This window comes from Mizuhopecten yessoensis, unplaced genomic scaffold (assembly GCF_002113885.1).
Source record: "Mizuhopecten yessoensis strain PY_sf001 unplaced genomic scaffold, ASM211388v2 scaffold10635, whole genome shotgun sequence".
Classification (NCBI taxonomy): domain Eukaryota; kingdom Metazoa; phylum Mollusca; class Bivalvia; order Pectinida; family Pectinidae; genus Mizuhopecten; species Mizuhopecten yessoensis.
Genome location: NW_018408645.1, coordinates 1588496 through 1608520, shown reverse-complemented (window position 1 = coordinate 1608520; position 20025 = coordinate 1588496). Strand labels below are relative to the sequence as shown.

Sequence of the window (20025 nt, the reverse complement as noted above, 5' to 3'; positions counted from 1 at the left end):
TGGCGGCCATATTGGATTTCTGATCGACCCGAAAAATAACAACACTTTGTCAGGACCATGAGGCGATCATTCCTACCAACTTTCAGTTCAATCGGTCCAGCAGAACTTGACTTTAAGTTTGAAATAGGTTTTCAAAATGGCGGCCGTGGCGGCCATATTGGATTTCTGATCGACCCGAAAAATAACAACACTTTGTCAGGACCATGAGGCGATCATTCCTACCAACTTTCAGTTCAATCGGCCCAGCAGAACTTGACTTTAAGTTTGAAATGTAAAATGTTAACGGACGACGGACGACGGACGAAAACGGATAGCAATAGGTCACTTGAGCTAAAGCTCAGGTGACCTAACAAAGGCAGCATGCTGGAGAGAGAAAGTCACCGACACATCAGTCACATCAGTAATGATATCATAACAAAGGCAGCATACTGGAGAGAGAAAGTCACCGACACGTCAGTCACATCAGTAATGATATCATAACAAAGGCAGATTGAGAAACTGTACACTATATGGTCATGGTCTCATAAAATCCAAAAATGACAAAATATGTTAAAATGGAATTACAGTAAAACCTCAATATAGTGCCCCTCATTTCATTTGCTACTTTCTGCCAACTAATTTCAGTGTCCCTTTTCCTTTTTTTCTTAAGAATTTGTTTATAATGCTTCCTCTCAAATTATTGCCAAATCCCTTTATAATGCCAGCATCTCTCTTTGACATATGGTGGCAGTATAACAAGGTGTACAATGATATCTTACCTGAATGTTGATATGATGGTAAACCAGAGATTCCAGAACGGTAGCCGTACAGAGAACAGGTTTACGATTCTGAAACAGTCAATGTTTTGACAGACAAATAAATTTGTGTCATTGTATTGTTGCTCACTTTATATCTTGAGTTACTCAATTCCGATATAATTTTGATATATATGTAATAAAGTATAATTTCACAACATCTGACATAATTGATTGTCAGTTACAAAACAAGAACTCCAATTCTAGTGAACTATATGGGTGCTCTAGGTCTAGCAATATAATAGGATACCAAGGTATTTGCACTGATTTTGTGTAGACATTTTTTCATATCACAGGGGTAGTAACTATGTAGTGTCCCCCACATAAAAACTCAATGCTGCCATTGTATGTACATACCCTGGTTAGTTCTAACACTTGCAAAAACTGCACACAACTGAAACTGTTCATAGTCAATATGAGCAAACAGCATGAGTACTACTATTGTTGTCTATTTATACCATCCCAGCAGGATGTTTCTTAATACAGGTTCAGTACACAATGAAAGCACTAAGACGGTAAACACTAAAAGTGGCCTCTCAACACAAGTGGTCTCTTAACACAGGTGGTCTCTTAATGGAGGGTCGATGAGTAGGTTTGATTGTAATACCACGACAGACAAATTACTTACACTGCGGCAATTAGTATACTCTTCTCATGAACTTGGAATGAAAACAGGAAAAACACCAAGGAACAATTTATCTGCAAGAAAAATAATTTGAACATGGAAGTCAGATATTTTTACAAGTATGTACAGTGTGCTACAATTTTCTTGCTCTATATTATTTATTTCCATCTGATCTGGGAGTAAATGTATTGATAACTGTCATTTAGAAATACACAACATATCACTGTACGAGGAACATTTATTTTTTCCATTATACTCAAAATAGATAGCACAAATATCATATATAGAAGAGAAAGATTGCTGATATGATGTTGTTTATTCGCATAAAAATATTAACAAATTGACTTACTAATGAATATTTAAATCTCAGAAAACTTGGTTTGAACAGGAGATTCAGTGATGATGGTAGACACATCAGTACTGTAGATGCCAAGCTGTAATTATAATAAATGAACTTATACAATACCAAGACTTAACAAGTATTAATAGATTCAGAACAAGGACATGTTACTGCATACCATGGTGATTTCACAAGTGCAATTTTCACGCTACAAGTAATCTGTGAATTCAAAATGACAGAAATGTAATGACAATACCACAATAGGTTCCCTGTGTGCTTGTTTACAATGGTTTGATAGCATTTTTCTCCTAAAGTAATTTGTCAGAGTAAAGTTCAAGTGTGTGTCAATGTATTTCCCCCCCCCCCCCCCCAAGAAATTAGATTTCCAACCCTCCTTATCATACCAAAGCCAGCATTGTGAAGGCACCTCTTAAACAATTCTTTGGTATAAACTAAAGCCAAGGGTAGAAATTTGTGAAGACACCTCTTAAACAACTGTTTGGTATAAACTAAAGCCAAGGGTAGAAATTTGTGAAGACACCTCTTAAACAACTGTTTGGTATAAACTAAAGCCAAGGGTAGAAATTTGTGAAGACACCTCTTAAACAACTGTTTGGTATAAACTAAAGCCAAGGGTAGAAATTTGTGAAGACACCTCTTAAACAACTGTTTGGTATAAACTAAAGCCAAGGGTAGAAATTTGTGAAGACACCTCTTAAACAACTGTTTGGTATAAACTAAAGCCAAGGGTAGAAATTTGTGAAGACACCTCTTAAACAACTGTTTGGTATAAACTAAAGCCAAGGGTAGAAATTTGTGAAGACACCTCTTAAACAACTGTTTGGTATAAACTAAAGCCAAGGGTAGAAATTTTTTAAGAGAGTAACCATGGTTATACTTGCCCTACCCTGTACATGTGATTTTTGCATGCAATATTTTGGGAAATGGTGATAAAATATAATATCAACTCATTCACCCCTGAAGTTTTATAATACACTATTCTAAAGCGCTTTAGAAATTATATAGGGCGCTATATAAATGTTGTATATTATTATCATTATTCCAACCTTTGGTTTGGAAGATTTAAATGTGTCTTCAGGGCTGAATGAGTTAAGAAGAACTAAGTTACATGTATGAATTTTAATAAAAGACATGATATTAATCAAAATGAAATATCAAGTGGAATCCACTGATAATGGAATATGCAATTAAATAAATGTGTTCTCTCAAAGAATATACTAATATGATACAAGAGATCCCAGAGGGATCTTGGCGCCCACCTTTGTACCATCTTCATTAGTTCTTTGTCAGTCCGATCTTTTCTCTTCTTTCCTCTTATCTGTTTGATCGAGTCATGTTAAGAGTAAATGCACCTTGAGGTAACTTTTGATCTTAACTTAATACTGATGTGTATGAAAGCCAACCTTCAAAGTGAGTTTGTCATTTCACATATTTACTAGTACAGTACTTAATGTGAAAGAAATAGAATCGATCATTGCAATATGAGAAAGATCTGTTTAGTTCTTCTTTTAATCCATTTTGTTTTTATGATCAGTCTCAAAATATAACATGCCAAACGAGGGATCAAGAGGAACCTACATTTAAAATTTGAGAAAGATCCCTCCCGTACTTCCCGAGAAATAGCGATAACAAACTTTCACTATCAAAATCCAAGATGGCTGCCTGTTGGCCATGTTGTTTAACGATCAGTCTCAAAAGTTGCCCTGCACAGCTAAGGACCAAGGGGAACCGACATATCAAATTTGAGAAAGATCCCTCTGGTACTTCTTGAGATATACTGATAACAAGAATTGTTTAAGGACGGACGACGGACGCAGGGTGATTTGAATAGCCGATGGTGGGGCTAAAAATAAAGAAATTCAACAGGAAAAGAGTGATTGGACAAGGTCGGGAGTGTAGTTGATATATTTCTCTCATTTCCCTGTGTGTAAGATAGAGCTTTCCAGGGTAATAAAGGGTGTAGGAAATTTCTATCTTACACCCCATTTCAGTGACGAGACAATGGCTCAACAATGACGTGATGTCAAAAATTTGGAACTCTCCAATGCGGAAAAGGCGATGTGATGTAATTAAAATTCTTTTACGATATATTTAACGTACACGTTAGAAAGATGTATTTTTTCTGTGCAAACTCTGTATGCCAATATGGGATATGCTAAATCTGACTGGCTGATTCGTTTTCGTCTAAAAAGCTCAGGGGAGGAAATTGATATTTTCACAATGGTGGCCAGTCCAAATGCATTTTCATGGTTTCTGAGCTTATTCTGGTGGTTGAAATGAGAGAAAAATACTATTTCATGCCCAAGGGTGAAGGATAGGGGAATTCTACCATCAGGATTTTCAAATTTTGCAAAACCCGAGGTTATGCCGAGGGTTTTGCCAAATTTGAAAACCCCTCGGGTGGAATTTCCCTATCCTTCACCCCTGAGCATGAAAGAGTCTTATATCATTCCTCCTGAACTAGGTAGGACCTACCACAGCAATACGAGGTGATCTCTGGTAAGAATGGTCTTTAGTTTGAACACAACTGATAAACTACACCAAACGTTAGCCACTTTGTCCTGAAACAGAAAGCAATTGTAATTTGGACAGCAATTCTTCTATGTAATGTAACATCTAATAATGTAACATACTGGTTATTGTGTATCAATATTACCTTTCACATAATACATATAGGGGAGCTACCTGGTAATAATGTTCTTTCTCAAATAGGGGTAGCCAGGCCTAGCTTCTACCCTACTTCTCCTTGTAGCTAGAAAAGCATTAGAGAACATCTAGCTACTGTTACAAATTAGTACTGACACTGGAGCAGAATGACCTCAACCACTGTACTGACTGTGGTTGAAGGGGAAGTACTTTGATATTGGAATTATTTTTTGGAAAGGGATCAGAGTTACAAAATCTAACAGAGATCCATGTAGACTGACCTCGTATAGGCCTCGGCTGAAGGGGAATAGCCGGTGAAGCACTTGGAGGGCTGTATCTTGGTTGGAAAGAAACGGAGCCCAGCAGACAGCAAACGTAGCAAGGACTGTGACACCTATCTTTATTAGTCGCAGTAACCTGGCAACACAGGAAAACATGTCAGTTTATTAAGTGCACATGAAATATCAATAGTATCAAGCAGTATGTCTGATTAGTAATTATGGAATGTATCAGCTAAGTGAAATAAGTTTTATTTGCATTGAATTTGTTGGCAATTATCATATACAACACTGGAATGTACAAAATTATAATTATAGAATTTTATATAGTTACATGATTTATGGAGAACTTTTTTTTGCCTTTCCAAAATCATTACATTTTGTTCAGTCAGTATGAACCCCATCATTTATATAACAATTTGCAGCTGCTATGCCTAGATAGTTGCCTTTAATGAAGGCATAGTTTATAACCTTTATGAAATCACGATCATAGTTTACAACCTGCATTACATCATATTAACTTTGGCATAGTCAATATAATAACGTGGATACTATTATCTGAAACACAAAGAAGAGATGACCAGACAATATCAAATGGGGAGTCTTGGCAAAACTTTGCAGAGACTCCCCATTTGACATTGTCTGGTCATCTCTTCTTTCAAATTTTGATTACTCTTATAGCTGGACTAGTGAAATCTATTAAGGAATTCATCGAATGGGGTACACACTTCACTGAACATCCACTGGCGTCCGTTGGATATCATTTTCTCCTGTTTTACCTCATACTGTAAACCATCTTATTTTCATGTCTCTGTTCAATGCCGATACATTTTATTTGTGAATAATTAAATTCACATTTATGGTTAATGTTACAAAGATTTTAAATTAACAAATAAGTCTTCTGGGGAATTAACACAAAAATCAACTTTGCAATAAATAAAAAAATATACAGCAACATGCTTGCACTATATTAACTCTACTACTGGTAAATACTATGACAAGAGGCCCATGGGCCTTAACGGTCACCTGAGTCTACAGTATTTATTTTTGTTGTTGAAATATGTACCAATTTGAGTAAAAAATAGTATAATGTTAACTTAACTTTGTCAGGACCATGAGCTGATCATTCCTATACCAATTTTAAGTGAGATCGGCCTATTAGAACTTAGTAGCAAAATAGCGGCCATGGCAGCTAAATTGTATTTCTGATTGACCCGAAAAATAACAACACTTTGTCAGGACCATGTTCGATCCTTCCTACAAAGTTTCAGTTCAATCGGCCAAGTAGAACTTAACTTTAAGTTTGAAATAGTTTTTTAAAATGGCAGTCGTGGTGGCCATATTGGATTTCTGATCGCCACGAAAAATAACAAGACTTTGTCAGGACCATGAGTCGATCATTCCTACAAACTTTAAGTTCAATCGGTCCAGCAGAACTTGACTTTAAGCTTGAAATAGGTTTTCAAAATGGCGGCCGTGGCGGCCATATTGGATTTCTGATTGACCTGAAAAATAACAACACTTTGTCAGGACCATGAGGCGATCATTCCTACCAACTTTCAGTTCAATCGGCCCAGCAGAACTTGACTTTAAGTTTGAAATGTAAAATGTTAACGGACGACGGACGACGGACGATGGACGACGGACGACGACGGACGAAAACGGATAGCAATAGGTCACTTGAGCTAAAGCTCAGGTGACCTAAAAATAGTGAAAATATTATTACTGAAGAAGCCACAGAAATCCTATATATGCATGTAAAATACAAACAAATCGCTGTTACTGACCCGTTCTGGTCTTGCTTCCTGAGGCACAACCCAAGTAGGTAGAAGAAGAATGGGAAGGCGTGGTACAGCTCCATTTGTTTGTAGTTGAGCGCCAAGACAAAGAAAACAGATCCCCATAGTTCACGACCCTTGCCGATCATCAAAACAGCAAATAGTACAAATCCAAGACTTATGCAGTTGTATCTGTATCATAGGTCAAGGTCATCAAAATGCCATCCTATACAAGAGGGACCATGACCTTTAGTCAAGTGGTAAATTCAACACATACACTTGAGAATACATAACCCCTCTGAATTTCAGAATATAGTATACAAAATAAGCCAGCTGAATAAACAATGCCATTTTCCCCATTTCTTTAATGTTTTCATATCTTATCACCGTTCACCCAATTCAACATGTTTCTGTTGATATTAACAGGTAGGGGATGACTTGAGTGAGTTGAAGGATAAAAGTCATAAATCTTACCCAGTAATTGATTATTTTTCTCACTTCATTTTTCATGATATTCATGTTTCATCATTTGAAAAATTACAGCTTTCAGATAGAGATGAATAAGCACAGAAATGTTGCTCCAGATTGCTGGTAGTTTAAGCCTTTTCAAAGAAAAGAGCGTGAAAAAGGATACTGGAAATGTCCATGGTCGATGAGGATGAGGCCAGGGTACAGCAACACCAGGATACAATTCTTACTCTGTAGACACACCATAACACTATTTTAAGGATGTAAGCTACTTTGGTACTTCTGGTTTTCTGAAAGAGTTATCTTCCCTAACTTTAACTTAAATATTTGAAATAATTGAGAATTATCTGAGTTATCATACTGCATACTTTTTAAAGACACCATCAAGTGAACAGAAAAAAAACCATGAAAGGAAAGGGTACTTTGACATAAATATATTGGCAGTAAATGAGGTGGCAATTACGGCATTATATCAAGGTTTTAGTGATAAATAAGAGACATTATACAGTACTGAGAATTTACTGATAATTTAGAGACATTATATCAAGGTTGACAGTATGGTGATAAACAAGGGGCATTATATTAAGATTTTACTGTATAATAAAAAGTCTCATTATACTAGTGCTCATATTTCTTACCATCTCCTTTGCATACTGCCCAAGTGTGTAAAATGACCCCTTTATAATGCCAATTCATTGGACAAAGAGAGGCAGCATAAGAAAATTTTACTTTCTTTGTGCAAACATTATGCATTGATTCATCAAAGGACTTGGGGCGTTATGGGTCATTTTTGACCTCATGAAAATGTAAAAATTCAACTTTTATGTATTTTACAATTTCTGTTATGAACATCATATTGGTAAATTGTGGCTATCTTTTTGGTGCAGATTTTTTTCAATGTGCATGCATAGATGCCCTACCATAGCAACAAAATTGCATTGCTATGCAGAAATAGCCAAATATGGTGTTTTTTTGACAGTTAGCATGCAGAAAGGAAAGCCAAATAGTGGCCAACAGATGATATTCACAGATTTCATGATGAAAATGTGGGTTAATGTCTCCCTTTGTAATGCCATATCTCCTAAACCAGTTGTCGGAAGAATCTGAAATTTCGTAATTGCATTCTTCATTTATTCCAGATTACGAATACAACAACTATTTCTAAATCCCAGATGAGGCCAAAAATGACCCTCAACTACCCTAGTCCTTTGTTTCATTGATTATGACTAAGGTGCTTAGCATGATAACAAAGCTCAAAACCAAACAACAACACAATTTGTATATCATAAAGAATCAAGGAGTGGTAATAATACATCAATCTTACCACAGCATATTTGGTTTGTCCATTTTTCATGAACATTAGAAACACTACTGGGAAGAAGAACAGGATATCAGCCGCTAACACTGGAAACAGAAACATCAATCTGTCATTCTTAAATAGCCTTAAAGTAACACTGGAAACAGAATCATCAATCTGTCATTCTTAAATAGCTTTAAAGTAACACTGGAAACAGAATCATCAATCTGTCATTCTTAAATAGCTTTAAAGTAACACTGGAAACAGAATCATCAATCTGTCATTCTTAAATAGCCTTAAAGTAACACTGAAAACAGAAACATCAATCTGTTATTCTTAAATAGCTTTAAAGACATTTTTCTGAGAAACTTTCATGCACTAAATCATAAAATGATTAAATTTTTCATTAAGCTCCAGATAGCGAGAACTTTCAATAATTTGATTCAAACCCTGTTCCATGCAACAAATAAAATCTTTCAAACAATAAATGATGAGATTGCTTGGACTTAATCTGTTTTCAAATGTTGCTAATTGTGTCAACTGGTTGTGGTTCAATGCAAAACAAACTTTCCCTATATGTGTACTCAGTGAGATTTCAATGAATTCTGTTGAAATTAATTTATTCAATGGCTTTCACAGTGCTATTTTTCTGTAAAAGACCCAATAATAAAATAAAGTACCTGTTGAATCTATACATGAACCCCTTTTTAGACATCATTCAACAAAATGTATCTGTACATTTTTTTAAACAAGATGAGGTATAAGATGGCTGTTCCATTGTTTACTTTCATGAACACAATTTCAGGCAATGAGATTGTGATCTTGGCCTTAAGATGGAGATCCTGAAAGTGGCACACAACACACTGTGTTGTTATTATGTTATCTTCAGGTGTTCAGTATTGAAAACTTATTTACAAAAGTAATCTTTGACACCTACTTATGACATTGACCTTAGGAATGTGGTATACAGCATGGCCTATGCAATAGTCATCTACAGTTTTAACTTATTGGCCAGAAACTAGACAGACTGTTGGAGAACAACTATGTAAAGACCCAGATAGTAGCTAATTTAGTTACTAGCTCTTTTTGACGAGAAATATTTCTATATAAAACAATTATTTACCTATATATCTCGTCAACAAAATATTCTATTTACTTGTTTGTATGCCACGTCAACAACACAATTCTATCTACCTGCACACATCATCATATTTACCTGTATATCTCATGAACAACTTGTGTGAAGGACTTTCAAATCCTCGGGAAGTCTTCAGCGCTACCCAGTTTGGATTGATCATATTTGCACTGAAATTAAAATATGTATATCAGAGTAATGAGGGCAAAGTACCAATACTTACAGATGTACCTTTATAGTATTTAATATTCCAGTAAGGTACTATTACTTTTCGAAAATGCCTTCAAAAATAAATATATAAACGCTTTGTAGTAAACCTCTAGTTCCAGGATAATGACAACAGTTGATACTAATTTTGAATTACTCCTAATATTTATGTAACTCATTGAAATCAGTTTAATTTTTCTGAAAAAAAGACATTAAAAATACCTACATATATCTGTAGATAATATTAGATTTTGAAATAGCACTGAACACTCTGCCAACACAAGTTTAGACAAAAGTCTAGCTTCTTGAATAATTAAAAAGAATATTAAAACCACAATACAGTTACACCACAAAAAAACACCACAATTTTTTTTTATTCCATAAAACTGTTAATGTACCATACCTATATGATTACTATATAGATTTTACAACAGGATAATCAAACAATAGTTTTGAATGAAAATGGGAGACCAATACATACATGTAGCCACATATCCAGCTATGGTAGGCAGTCAAGGGGGGATAATCCAGTCCCCAATACTGCAGGTCATTTCTAGCAGTTTGATTATACCTGTGGAAAACAAACATGCAGGTGAAAACATCCGACAGACCAAGAAATACATTTAGAAGATTCAAACAGATGTGAATTTAAGATTTTTTTTATTTTTTTTTATTTAATTAATTTAAAAGATTCAACACATCTCAAAACTGGGAATCAAAAGACCACAAAGAAACTTAGTTACCAAATTAAAAATGAAAGTTTATATGCAAAACTATTTCTTTGAAATGTGTGCTTGTGGACAAAAATCAAAGGATTTCTGGCCCACAATCAAACTTTTTTTACCAAAGAAAAAGCAACATCCTGGATGTCATTTCAAAGGAAAAGTGTGTGATCAGTTTGTGGTATGCAATGTTCTTAACAGTTTTTATGTAAATGTGGCTACTGGAAATGATGGCTTCAAGAGCTGATTATGCCATCCTTTCCAAAATCAACAAGAGTTCCGCGAAGCGGTACCTGATACGCCGTCAGATGTCGAATGAGCAGTTTGCTACAAAGGGCCACAAGTGCATAAAGTTATTGCGCAGAAATTGTGTTCCGACAATTCTACAAAAGGCCGTAAGTCTGTAAATTATGGCTGAAGTTTGAAATGAATCCATTCAAAATTTCTCAAGTTATTGAACAGAAACTGTTTCGGCAATTCTACAAAGGGCCATAACTCTGTAAATAACCGGCAAATAATTTTGGTTATCGCAAACTTTCATAGAAGTGAACCTTCCTATAAAGTTTGAAATGAATCTATTCAAAATTTCTCAAGTTATTGAGCGGAAACATCGATTCTATAAAGGGCTATAACTCCCTTAATAACCGGCAGATAATGGTTATCGAACTTGTGCAAGCTTTCATAGAAATGAACCTTCCTAAGATTAGTTGAGGACTGGTGCAAGGCTTTGGACAACCATGAGTATGTCGCTGCCATCCTCATGGACCTGTCTAAAGCTTTTGGCTGCCTTCCTCATGATCTGCTACTTAGAAAGCTGGATGTATATATATGGTGTGAGCAGTGGCTCTCTGAACCTGGTATCCAGCCACTTAGTGACAGCAGGTTAAGCTTGGATCTAAATGCGGCAACTGGTTGGAAGTGCTCAAAGACGTGCCCTAGGGCTCAATTATGGGACACTTACTTTTCAATATTTTTGTCAATGACATGTTAAGTCATCTAAACTGTACAACTATGCAGATGACAATACAGTTAGCTCTTCAAAAATAAAGACTCTAAAAATTAAAGCAATCTGTAGAGTCCAACTGTTGTATTTTAGTAAATAGTGAAATGGACCAGCTATAAAGTAGGTGCAGCTCTTCTTTGAATGCCATAGGGTTTGGTCTAGAACCTATCAAGTACAAATAGTGAGCCTATGATTTTGTCATATATGACATGTTCCATTCAGGTTTAGAGGAGATATGCGACCTGCACTGTATTAGCATGCATAAGTATCATCATTACCATTCCTGTACAGGCAGGTTGTATGTGATTTCCATCCAGTGTCGCTGAGCCTCATAGTCACCAAACATAGGTCCTTTGCCAGCCCCTGCAGTCAAAGAGATAAACACATAACAATGTGAATGCAAATATCCATAATTTTTGACCGACCAAAGCGGTATCACAGAATTTTAGATAGATGTGCAATAAAAAGACGTGCACCAAAACGTGGCAAGTAAAGGCATTGCTGTATGATGATGACGAAATTGAGCTCAGTTCAATAGTTGTTCCTGTAAAGGAAACGGTTGAAAACCTGTCAGTCCAGGAAAAATGAAGAAAACAATGTGAATTCCACTGCTTTAAAAAAAAACCACTTTTATATGTTGATTTGACAATTTTCTGCCTCAGGAACTTCTTCTTCTTTCACATAACAAAATAATCTCCTAGTATGGAGCAATGACTGTTCCTTTGCGCATGTACGGATAAATAATGATGATATAATATTGATACATGTACAAGATAAAAGAATGGCAAATGTTCTAAAACATAAAATACTTGACTCTTAAGTAGGCAAATACTGCATAAATGCGTAGGGCGGGGGGTCAACGGCACACACCAAGAGCATGATTTTTAGTTTGTTAAGAGCGAGATTGACATACACAAATATAGGAAGTTAATTAGAGTAAAGTCTTCGGCCCCTGGTCGAATCAGGGGAAGCAGGTATATAAATTAAATTTTAGATTATGATCCTGTCTGTACTGCAGTGAATATTCCTGCTGGTGCTGTTGGTTGGGGCTTATTCAGTTGATGTGGATTTGTAAAGGCTACATTTGAAGGACTCTAGATTGTCCCTTGTAGCTTAAAGGGTCAAGGCTGAACTGGCATACACCAACTGGGGTCTTACAAGTGTTGTGTAAGTTTGCGATTTTGCCTTTCTTGTACACCCAGCCATATTCCCGCGGAGAAACCTACAGTACTGTAGTGTTCTACACGCTTTCGATGTTACGTTCGATGTTCGAGCTCCGAAACATGAACAGTGTTTTTACTACTTAACTTTTACAAACTAAACTTTTCAATTGTGTGTTCACCTGCGCATTGTGTATCATAAACATTGCATAATCTTCGATAAGACGAAGGAGGCAATTATGTGGAAGAAGAACTGGTCCCCAACTTCACGTGTCCATTGCGTGATATTATCTTCCATAATTAGTATCTTATCCGGTTGTGTTACCGTCCACACATTTTACTTACCTGAGTACTTGCACAAAGACACGCACCATCTGACGAGGATGGCAAGGAGAGCTACCAACAGCGACTGTACCACCTGATGCTGCATACCGGCAAACGCTACGTTGATATATTTTTTCTTCGTGGTCAATTAAGTGTTTGTAACGTATTGAAGCAAAGTCTCTATCATCCAAACATGTCACTAACTCAGATATTAGTGGAGGTTCTTCGGGGGTACTTTTCAAACTTACTTTCATTTTTGCACTTTCACTTTCTCTTGATCTATTTCTTGATAATGTTTATGAAAATCGACAATATTTGGTTAGAAATGCAATAAAAAGTTAAGAACGGTTAAAACAAAAGGTTTTGTTTCAAGAACTTTAGTAAAATGTACCAAACAAAAATGAATTCTTTTAAATTGTATGAATTTACGGTTAGAACCCTACTAGAGTCCATATTTTTTTCTGACAGAAGTTACATGGTTATAATTCTTTTGGTCTCTGTGGTTTCCACTACAGGCAAGCCTAGGTATGTAGTGCAATATACACTCTCCCAGGTGCTGAACTTTCTCTACCTGTGTCCCCAAATTAATTTACCCGTGTTGGTATGGTCCACAGTATCTAAAGCTGCTATCAAATTAAAATATAATGTATATCTCTTAAATGAATTCATTAATAAATGTATGACCTGTGTTTATTACTGATATCAAGACTTGGAAACCCTACTACTAAATTACTTGAGCGTTTTCAAGATGGTTGAAAAAACAAGAGGCCCAAGGGCCTTAGCGGTCACCTGAGTTATATCATAGGTACTGGTAGCTTTATTTTATTGTTTAGATGTGATGTGGAAATCAGCATGTAAACTAAGTGAAATACAATACTTGTCATGTCATCAAAGGATAAGAATTTTAAAATATTGGTAAATATTCCCTTTGGGGCCCCGCCCTGGCCCCGGGGATGGGGCAGGAATGGATAAAATAAACCCAAAAGTGTTAGTTCCCTATATATAGTCAACTTTACCCCCTCCCCAAGGGAAAACGAACTGTAGTACCTCAGAGTCAGGAGAAGATTTTTAAAATATTGGTTAATTTTCCCCGCCCTGCCCCCCGGGGTTGGAGTAGGAATCTCAATTTTACAATTTGAAACCATCTTCCTCCAAGGATAATTCTCACCAAGTAAAAATATTTTCGTACAAAAATTTGTCAAAATATACCCAAAAGTGTTATTTCCCTATATAAACTATAGTAAACTTTACCCCCTCCCCAAGGGAGAACGGATAGCTTGGGGGTCCTGAAATTTACAATTGAAATAAAGCCCCTGATGATCTTTCTTTCCATGCAGAGAAAATGATTGTAGTACTCTCTGAGTCTGGAGAAGAAGATTTTTGAAATATTGGTTAATTTTCCCTTTGGGGCCCTGCCCTGGCCCCAGGGGTTGGGGTAGGAATCCCAATTTTACAATTGTGTAGCCTCATCTACAAAGGATGATTCTGACCAAGTTTAAAAAAAATCCATCCACTGGTTCTTGAGAAGAAGTTGAAAATGTAAAAAGTTAACACACGACGGACGACGACGGACGGAAAGCCATTAGAATAGGTCACTTGAGCAAACAACTATATCTATCAGGCAACATTGTGATATGGTACTATATATATCTATAACAGGTTTCATTGTGATATAATATTATATCTATCTATAACAAGTAATATTGTGATTTAGTACTATATCTATCTATAACTAGAACACTGACAGGTCAGTAAGGGCCCCGTCTTGTGGCAATATATCCCCCATAATAATCAAGAGGCAATCTGCCCATATAGCTGAGCTTGACGTTTGACATTTGGACTTCAAAAAGAATCGCAAGGAAGCAAAATATACATTTTACATGTACTATGATGCGAGTCTTGTTTCCTTCCACCTCCATATTTGCTGGGTTAACAGAAATGTAAATACCAGTGCAATACTCATTTGTTAGCTTGATTTGTTTTATTTCAACTTATATACCTCCTCCATCAAGAGCCAGGGTCAAAGTCAGAGATCCACTTTGTCTTTGACCTTTGGACCCAAATGATCTTGACAATTAACCCAGTGACCCTGATCTTTGGTCAGTTGACATATTTTTTAATTACGACCAACTTTGCTTCTTAATATCATAACAAAATGTTAATCAGTGAAAAATTCAAAACTTGACCTTGACCTTTTAGACCCTGTAACCTGGACCTAAGGTCAGTTGACTCTGTGTTAAGTTCTGAACAACATTGCTTCATAATGTCATAGCGAAATGTTCACCAGTGAAAAGATACAAAACTTAACCTTCACCTTTGACCCAGTGACCTTGACATTTGGTCAATTGACTCCTTGTTTAATTCTGAGCAACTTTTCTTCATCATGTCATAACAAAATGTTCATCCGATACGGGGCCCTAACAAGTAACATTGTGATTTAGTACTATAATGATCTATAACAAGTTATTTTGTGATTTTGCACTATAACAAGTAACATTGTGATTCAGTACTATATCTATCTATAACAAGTAACATTGTGATTTGGCATGCAAGTATTTACAACATGCAAGAATAAAGTCACTTTACATACATCATTATAATTGAGGACTTTTGAATAGCATCAAAACTGCTAAAATAAAAATACCACTAAAATGTCTATGGTAACAGTATATAGATAACAGAGGTTTTTTAATCAGTTTCTTCACCTTTATTAGCATATATTGATACATTCTTGATTTACTTCATGAATTGTGGATTTTGATTGGATTCAAATGAGAACAATAAAGACACATACAATGTATCTAGTTCATTTGTTAATATTATAAATAGATCATTGTAAATAAGGTATGGTATACACATAATGTAAATATATAAATAGAAATATAATAAATACTTTTTGATCACAAAAAAATATTTGAACATATATAAATACAGATATAATTTATAATAGATAAATTATTGCAATGTCTGTATTACAACTTTCCAAAAACAGTTTACACATGTCAACAAAAATAACTTTGAAATAAAATGAATACAATAAATCTAATGAGTATCTGTGTTGTGAGCTGCTCATTGGGATAGATACATTCCTATCAAAATTGGATCAGTAGATTTACTTAATTTAACTGATCATTCATGCTAAGAAAGATTATTTTGTCTTTTTGTTTGTGAATTAATGATTTAAAATTACCTTCATGTATTCCTATGGAAAGTATATAAACATCTAGAAATAAAACACACACATGAAGAGTTTTCAACAGACATCCCAAATGGACAGCTGGACCAAAAGGCCTTGGTCAAGAAAAATGTATTTTCAGGAAAGAGTTAAAGTAATTATACAAGCCATTAAATATAATATCATACTTTTCACTAGATACCAGGTATACAAATATCACAGCTCTGGCATTTCTAGTTTTGAATAAAAAAGATTAGAAAATATCAATAATCTAAAGGAAATCATCTAAATATTCTAGTATTTCCCCATCCACCCACCCCCAACTTGGAGAGCTTGATTCCTCTCTCTCTCTCTCTCTCTCTCTCTCTCTCTCTCTCTCCCTCCCCCCCCCCCCCACCCCCCCCCTCGAGAGCTCTCTCTCTCTCTCCCCCCCCCCCCCCCCCCCCCCCACACACACACTTTGTTGGGTGGGACTGTGAGTGTCTAACAGACTTTTAAATGAAAAGTTGACAAAAGATACTATCCAATAGCATATAAGCTCACCAGCATTGAATTTGCACAACCACTTACTTCTAACCATGTCAATGCTTGAATGCAGTATTTGAATTTACATCACTAAATCTGTCATTTACAATTGTCTCTGGAAATGTCATGGGTTGCCTTTTATGAGGTATTGTCATCATTTTCAAGAATATGGACTACAGCAGCACTTCTCTCCTCAGTGTGCTGTCGACACGGTGACGGAGGTTTAAAATGTTTGGTTACCGGAACTTTGCTCAGTATTTCCCGACATAGGAAACAGAATCCAGTGTTACAGTTCCAACACTTGACATGGTTGTTTCCGTGTGGTCCCTGCAGGCTCTTCCTGTGACATCTTGGACATTGAACCTGTTCCAATAAGGGATTTGCTGCCAACCTAGTTCGCATGTCCATCATTTTCTGCAAAAGAAAATTTTAGTAGTGTGATATAATTAATCCTCATTTGATTACTCGAGTCTTCCTCAATGAATGTGAAAAATACATTGTACTGTGGTCACAAATACTACTCAACAATACATATTCCAGCATTCATACTTAATAAAATAAAGCTGAATTAGTGAAAGTAAAATACACATATTTAATGTAAGAAATCTTTTTCCCCTTATCAGTTTTTGCTGTTTTGCAAAAGTGCAGAGATGTAGGATAACTAAATGGTCATTATCTTAAAATCCAAGGCTTCTTGAAATGTTGGAGTTTGTCAAGGCCCCTTTTGCTCAATTCCATCTAAGTGTTGTAGATAATTTCTATTTCTAACACTACTTATACTTCCTTAATGCCTTATTCCATTATTCCAAGCAATAATCTCCAGCTATTTTAATTAGTATTAAACATTTATTAGACTGATGACAATTTTTTTTGATTGAAAGCAATTGTGACCTTCATCTTTGCACCAAAATTCTGAAGTCAAGTGTAAACTCCTTCACAGTATTTCAGTACTGAACACTTCAAACAAGTCATCCAAACAGGCAAACACACTCTATTATGAAGAAAATGATGACAACTGGATGTCACTGTAAGGATAGACCGACATGGGCAATACTACATGACCCCCCCCCCCCCTTCCACTTACACACTTGATAGAAGAGCCTTCCACTTACACACTTGATAGAGGAGGAGTTATAATAATTTGGTAATTGTATCACTTCTTTAACAAGAGGTCCTGATGGCCTGTATGGCTCACCTGGATCTTTATGTCTAGCAATGGTATATATGGCTATGGGATCAGGATCTCTACCATTTCAAAATTATGATGCCAAAATTAAGTCACAAGGGCTAGGGGTAGAACCAGAGGCCATAGTCAATTATTGAATATGACTGTCTTTATCTCTGTGTTTATCTCTTTATGCCTATCATTTATATATATATATGGATATGGGGTGGGGAATTCAACCGTTTCATTCAAAGTACTTGCCCAAAAATGATGTCCCTAAGCTAGGTTAGGGCCAGACCTCTGGATCAATTCTAATACATATCACAATTTTATTTATCTCTTCATGCCTAGCAATGGTATATATGATTATGGAGTGGGGAATTAAACCATTTCAAAGTTATGACCCAATAAATTAAGTCCCTAGGGGTGGAACCAGACTCAAGGGTCAATATTAATATTATGATTATGTTGGTCTCTTGATGTCCAGCAAGTGTATATATGGTTATGGGTAGTCCGAATTATTCTGACGTTTTATCGGCTTTTTTCATATCGGTCTGTCGTCGATTAACGTCAGAACTCCGGCCCTCTATAGTATGGCGCACTTCAAACTGATATTTTAGAAACAAATCGTCACTTTCAAACACATGTCGCACATGGATCGAATGATCTATTCTTTATGCACTAGGTGGTATCAATAACATGTTTCAAATATCATTACGAAAAGTATTTTCCAACGTTTTCTATACCAACCCATGTTTTTAATGGAAATTAGGCCATGAGCAATGTCACATGACTTGACGAGATCTCACGTTACCGAAGGTATTTCCCAACGTTATGACGTAGGCCGGCAAGATTTTAGTCACGTGGCATTAGAGGGCGGGGCTATCAAAAAACTAGAGTAAAACAGAGTAAGTTTGAAAAAACATGTTTTTAGTGATTGTATTGGTTGTTTGAGGCATGTTATGTATGCTCATCTTGTGCATAAAGAATAGATCTTTCGATCCATGTGCGACATGAGTGTGAAAGTGACGATTTGTTTCTAAAATATCAGTTTGAAGTGCGCTCCGGGCGGGGGTCGCATATTTCCCGCATATTATAGAGGTCCGGAGTTCTGACGTTAATCGACGACAGACCGATATGAAAAAAGTTGATAAAACGTCAGAATAATTCGGACTAGGTTATGGGGTGGGGGTCTTAACCGTTTCAAAGCAATGGTTCAAATATTAAGTTCCAAGTGTCAATATTAATATCATAATTGTTTTCATCTGTTGATGCCCAGCAGTGGTATAAATGGTTCTAGGGTGGGGCACTCAACCGTTTAAAAGTTATGTCCCAGGAATGAAGTTCCAAAGAGTGGGGCCAGACCAATATCATGACTGTATTTATCTCTTTATGCCTATCAAATGTATATATGGTTATGGGGTGGGGATCTAAAGCATTTCAAAGTTATGGCCCAGAAATTAAATCCCTAGGGTCTGGGCCAGACCAAGAAGTCAATACGAATATCATGAATGTGTTCATCTCTTTATGCACAGCAATGGTATATAGAGAACCTGTCATAAGTTTCATTTCATATCAGATTTATGATATAAGTTTTGTATGTTTCATGTTTGCGAGCCTCATGAGCCTTTTATCATGATTGTGCTTTTCTCTTGATGCGCAAGAAATTGTTCACAAGGTTGTAGGGTTGGGATTTCGATAATGTCCAAGTTAAAATTTCTTTTGGCCATGACCCTCAGACCCATGATTCAACCCTTCAACTGGTACAATTTTGAATCCTCAACCACCGAAGAATGATCCAAATCAAATGTGGTTGATATCCATCACTTTGTTCCAGAGATGAAGTCACTTTAACCCTTTTCGGCCCATCCAGCCCCCACGGAGGCAATACCTTCCTCTTGGCTCAAGGAAGCTCAACACTAAATTTGGTTCAAATCCCTCTATTCAGACAGAAGGCAAAGGATTTTAAACATTATCCCCTTTGTTCTCCCTAATTGGCCCCGCCCCTCTGCCCCGAGGGGAGCCACCTCAATTTCCCCTATGGGGCCTATTTGTTTACACAAAACTGAATCTTCTTTGGCTCAGGATACTCTAGGCCAAATCATGAAAATATAAGCTAGTTACCACAACTTTGTCTTGATTTATCTGTGGAAGTGGACGTCTGTTCCACACATTCAGATCTTCATGGTCTTCAAAGGTGGAGCAGCCCACACTCTCCTGGAAATGACTGTATCCAATCTTTGTGATATCTTTACAACAGACGTAGCACAGGGAACGGCCACATCTACAGACGACCTTGTTACACCTGGGGAGGGAATATCAACAATGTATCATCTACAGACACCAGGGCAAAATAAACAAA

General features: G+C 36.3%; 2 protein-coding genes across 3 annotated transcripts in view; both read right to left on the bottom strand.

Moving 5' to 3' along the window:
- Positions 1–12946, bottom strand: part of LOC110461575 (dolichyl pyrophosphate Man9GlcNAc2 alpha-1,3-glucosyltransferase-like) — a 20266-nt gene extending 7320 nt beyond the window's left edge. The window contains exons 1-12 of the mRNA XM_021515099.1: positions 12820–12946; positions 11593–11677; positions 10071–10160; positions 9464–9552; positions 8275–8354; positions 7117–7181; positions 6492–6674; positions 4708–4843; positions 4256–4341; positions 1769–1853; positions 1423–1493; positions 759–827 (exon numbers count right to left, since the gene is read on the bottom strand). Coding sequence (XP_021370774.1) covers positions 759–827; positions 1423–1493; positions 1769–1853; positions 4256–4341; positions 4708–4843; positions 6492–6674; positions 7117–7181; positions 8275–8354; positions 9464–9552; positions 10071–10160; positions 11593–11677; positions 12820–12904 — 1124 coding nt within the window. The 5' untranslated portion in view covers positions 12905–12946. The remainder of the gene's footprint in view (positions 1–758; positions 828–1422; positions 1494–1768; positions 1854–4255; positions 4342–4707; positions 4844–6491; positions 6675–7116; positions 7182–8274; positions 8355–9463; positions 9553–10070; positions 10161–11592; positions 11678–12819) is intronic.
- Positions 12947–16421: 3475 nt separating this feature from the next.
- The window catches only part of LOC110461574 (E3 ubiquitin-protein ligase RNF14-like), a 26379-nt gene continuing 22775 nt past the window's right edge, over positions 16422–20025 (bottom strand). For both annotated transcript variants that reach the window (XM_021515097.1, XM_021515098.1), the window contains exons 10-11: positions 19788–19968; positions 16422–16912 (exon numbers count right to left, since the gene is read on the bottom strand). In XM_021515097.1, coding sequence (XP_021370772.1) covers positions 16637–16912; positions 19788–19968 — 457 coding nt within the window. In that variant the 3' untranslated portion in view covers positions 16422–16636. The remainder of the gene's footprint in view (positions 16913–19787; positions 19969–20025) is intronic.